At 43.6% G+C, this 4083-nt stretch overlaps 1 protein-coding gene across 1 annotated transcript; it reads right to left on the minus strand.

The window, feature by feature from the left end:
* Positions 1–2621: 2621 nt before the first annotated feature.
* Positions 2622–3839, minus strand: LOC149346061 (uncharacterized). Its single transcript, XM_089585340.1, has one exon. The coding sequence runs from the start codon at positions 3822–3824 to the stop codon at positions 2622–2624; it is 1203 nt and encodes a 400-aa protein (XP_089441466.1). The 5' UTR covers positions 3825–3839.
* Positions 3840–4083: the final 244 nt, after the last annotated feature.

Genomic DNA, 4083 nt, shown 5'->3' on the forward strand with positions numbered 1-4083 from the left:
TTCCAGCGCCTCACTAGCAATTGTGAACTGCTCTTCTTCCCTTGCGAGACTGCTCTACATTACTTTGATTTCTGCATGTTCAGGCCTACCGTTCTGCTTGTATAACTCATTGATCATGCTTTGCAGCTCATCTCCTGAGTGACTTAGCAAGACAGTGTCATTGGCGAAACACTGGATTGCATTATCAGCTCAAGAACACAGCAACTTTTCTCCATCAAAGGACCCCCTTCCAGCCGTTGGCTTTCTCCGATTTTCATGACCCTGCTAGAGTGACAATGCGGAGAGGGGACTACCCTTGACCTTGGAAGGGGGGACTAATCCCCTTCCACGTCCCACTCCCTGCATTGTCATGCTAGCAGGGCCATGAGAATCTGCAGACAGCATTGCCTGAAAGGGGGTCCTTTGACGAGGAAAAAGCTGCGTTATTGACTTGAATCCTACTACAGGGGCCCTTAGGGGAAAATTAGCAATGATGCTTCTCATGAGAGATATGTGTGGTATATACAAACAGCCTTTGTCAAATTTTGGAACCCTGAGAGGTTTGCTTCAAAACCATGGGGCTCTTGTAGCATACATGGAAGTCCCAACTTTTGGAAGGGGAGGAAGTTCCTCTTAGCAACTAGAGATTTGGAAGGCCAGGGATACTTAATGACCCACACGGCGCAGCCCAAAACAGCCAACAAGGAACTTCCCTGTACTGATGTGGCCCCCAAAACAAGAAAACAACACAGGTTTGCCACAACTATGCACTGTTCACTTCAGGATTGGAAGTTTGATGAAAATTTTCATTCTGTAAGATGCCTTAACTTGCTTGCACACAAGACCGGCGCTGCAGAATGCATTTTGCTGCAGAAGGCTTATATGTATCAAAAAGATGCCAGATCGCTTAGCCCCTCTTTTGCTTGAAAAATGAAATCGGGAATTGTTCATCATTCAGATAGCCAAGAAAAAAAAGGATGCACAGCAAATAAAAAAATGAACACCTTTCTGTGGGCAACACAAAAGCAGGAAAATCAAATGAGAACTGTATACTCAAGCATATTAAGGACTTACAATTTCAACCAAATCATTACAAACTATGGTTTTGCTTCAATGAAAATGTGACGTACGATATAACATGGTAGAAAGCTTGTTTATTCAGCACACAAATAATGCGAAATCCCCAAAGGCACCATATGATAGCGTTTGGTCAACGATTTGCTAAAAAGGTACACAAGACTGAAAATCACAGGATGGTAAACAAACTGAACTCTGTTGATATAATACGGGTTGCCTGACTGACTGAAATGAAAGGAGTCACATTTTATGGCTTGGTGAGGCAAAAGTCAGGCAAAGATACCTCCCACAGTGGCTGAGTTGCTGTGGCATACAGTTGTAGAGCACAAGGTTGCAGGATCAAATCCTAGTTGCTCTGGTCACATCTCAGTGCCACTCAAATGTGAAAACACGTGTGCTGCGCATTGTCAGTGCACGTTAAAGAACCCTAAATGACCAAATTATTCAAAAGCCCTCCACTATGGTGTCCCTTTCTTTCTTCCTTGTTTCACTGCCTGCTTCACCCTTTCTCTTATGACACAGTTCAGATGTTTAGTGTAGGACAGTGTACAATCAGTAAGTAATCAAACGTGAACAACACTGAAATGCAGAGACAAGAATGCAAACGTATCAGCTCTGAGAGACAATGTACAAACAAGGTTGATTACCACTTCTGAAACACAATCTTGGCACTTTCTAAGTGAAATTCAGATGTGCTAGTATTGAGATTTCCCTTGCTGAGATCTTCTCATTTCGCTGTTCATGTTTCAATCGTCATGTTTAAATACTATTTGTTGACAAAAGTACCACAGCTTTCCTCATAAATAATCTGCATTTGTATCTTGGATACAATAAGAAACAAATGGCAGCCTCAGAACTTTAAAAATGGACCTAACTGCAGGCTGAAAGTTGCAAACTGGTTTGGTTTGGTTTATGGGGTTTAACGTCCCAAAGCAACTAAGGCTATGAGAGACGCCGTAGTGGAGGGCTCCGGAAATTTCGACCACCTGGGGTTCTTTAACGTGCACTGACATCGCACAGTACACGGGCCTCGAATTTCTCCTCCAAAGAAATTCAGCCGCCGCGACCGGGATCGAACCCGCGTCTTTCGGGCCAGCAGCCGAGCACCATAGCCACTGAGCCACCGCGGCGGCTGAAAGTTGCAAACTAGCTCATTAAATTTTCACATCACGGTGTGACGACAGCTGACATGGAGGTAGCTGTCTCCTGAATCAAGAGTAAAAGTACAGAACAATAAAAATAGATGGGCTTTCGCGCCTTTGGCCAATATAGTTTCTTATCACAATAAGCTTAATTCCGCAGTGAAAAAAGCAACATCTCTTTCAGTCGTCAATTAAACTCCACTGGACTCGACAACCAAAAATAACAAAGAATTTCAATGCTCAAAATGTGAATAAAATGGCCGAGTTGTTCACTGATGTACAAATTTGTACAAAGGACCAAGGCCTTGTCTGATGTTTATCATTTAGCATTGGCCTCCTGTTAGACACTGTCTGAGGATCAAATAAAGCAAACAAAATTTTTCATGACTCACTGGCACACAGCTAAATTTGCCATGAAAGCATCTAGCATCGTTCTTGCTCATTTCCGACCTCACACAAATATGAAACGTTATCTATGTTTACAAACACACACTGTGCAAGAACATCTTCAGTAGAAAACAAATGGTGGTTTTCTGACAGCGGTGGATGCACACAAGGCACAATATGGGGCACATAATGGGACACATTTGGCACGATGAGCATTTGTTGGCAGTGAAAATAAATGGAATTCTGAGCCACATAAATACCAAGTATATATGAGTAGGTGCCGTCCTTCATCTTTACATAACATGTACAGCTCTTCTTAGGTACAACATAGTCTGCGGCATGAATGATGATGCTGCCCACCTGTGCACGAAAATACTTGGAAATGCTAGGTACGCAAGCAAATCTCTCCTCGAAGAGTTTTTCAAGACTCTGTGACAATTCTCGAATTGGCTGAGCAGCTCCAAGAACACACGTTTGAAACCACCTTTTGCTCTTGGATTCTAGTTCACATTTAGCAGCTGCAAGGCGGGCTGAAAGTTGTAACTCTCTACTTAAAAATCCATATGTTTGATGCATGATGCACCTTTCTGCCACCTGCATTGGCACAGATTTTGCAGCCGAAACAAGCTTCAAGGCTCTGCCATTAGAATCCTCAAAGGGGAATGTTGAAATGCCCCAAAGTGGGCCGAACATCCGTGTTGCCTTTGGTAAGTGAAGCAGCTGATGAACGTTAAACGTTGCTGCTGCCTCTCCATAGAGTTTTGTGACTTGTGTAGCAAATTGGAAGAGTAGCTTTTCTGCATCACTAATATCACTTTCATTGACCACATCCTTCAATAGCAAGAAAACTGCTTTCACAAGAAGGGCAAAATGGGACACATATGTATGCACAAGAAACCCTGAAAGACATGGCAAGCTATAAAATAGTAGCCAGTACCGCCACTCTGTGGCCTTCCAGAATGCCCGTTCTGAAAGTGGCCGTGGCATCCTTGTAAATGTGATTGGAGGTTTTATGCACCGTAGCCTCGAATCCAAGATGTTAATGTGCCTGCCAATATAGAAGGCCGATCCCGTGGCTGAAAGCCACGGCTCAGTCAGCTGCTTGGTCACACCCTCCAGCACACAATGCATGTAGTCTGGTGGTAGTCCCCAGACAAGGTCCAGACCCTTGAGCTTCATAAGACAAGATGGGCCTTTCATGCCAAAGATTGCAGTCTTCTCCAGCGTTGACCGAAGCATCGCATTAAGCACACCTGCATGCGTCCTCTCAGCAGCCACCTGACCATGACAGGGAAACTTCACTGTTCCTGGACAAAAACATATTCACATTTGTCATTACGGTGGCTGCTTAGGCAGCTTGGAATACATTTTTCTTTCACTACATCAGTTTACGGCATAATAAATAGTTGAAACTGCACCCTTGTGTGCACTGTTCCTTTAATTCTAGTTTACTAATTGTTTACTAAGTAAGAAGCAAAAGCAGCGAGGCAATATGTGT

Source organism: Amblyomma mixtum, chromosome 4 (genome assembly GCF_055824585.1).
Source record: "Amblyomma mixtum isolate Tamu chromosome 4, ASM5582458v1, whole genome shotgun sequence".
Taxonomy (NCBI): Eukaryota; Metazoa; Arthropoda; class Arachnida; order Ixodida; family Ixodidae; genus Amblyomma; species Amblyomma mixtum.

What these genes read in the sequence shown, in the direction of transcription:
- LOC149346061 (XM_089585340.1), bottom strand. Translation starts at nt 3,824, where the DNA reads ATGCTTCGGTCAACGCTGGAGAAGACTGCAATCTTTGGCATGAAAGGC.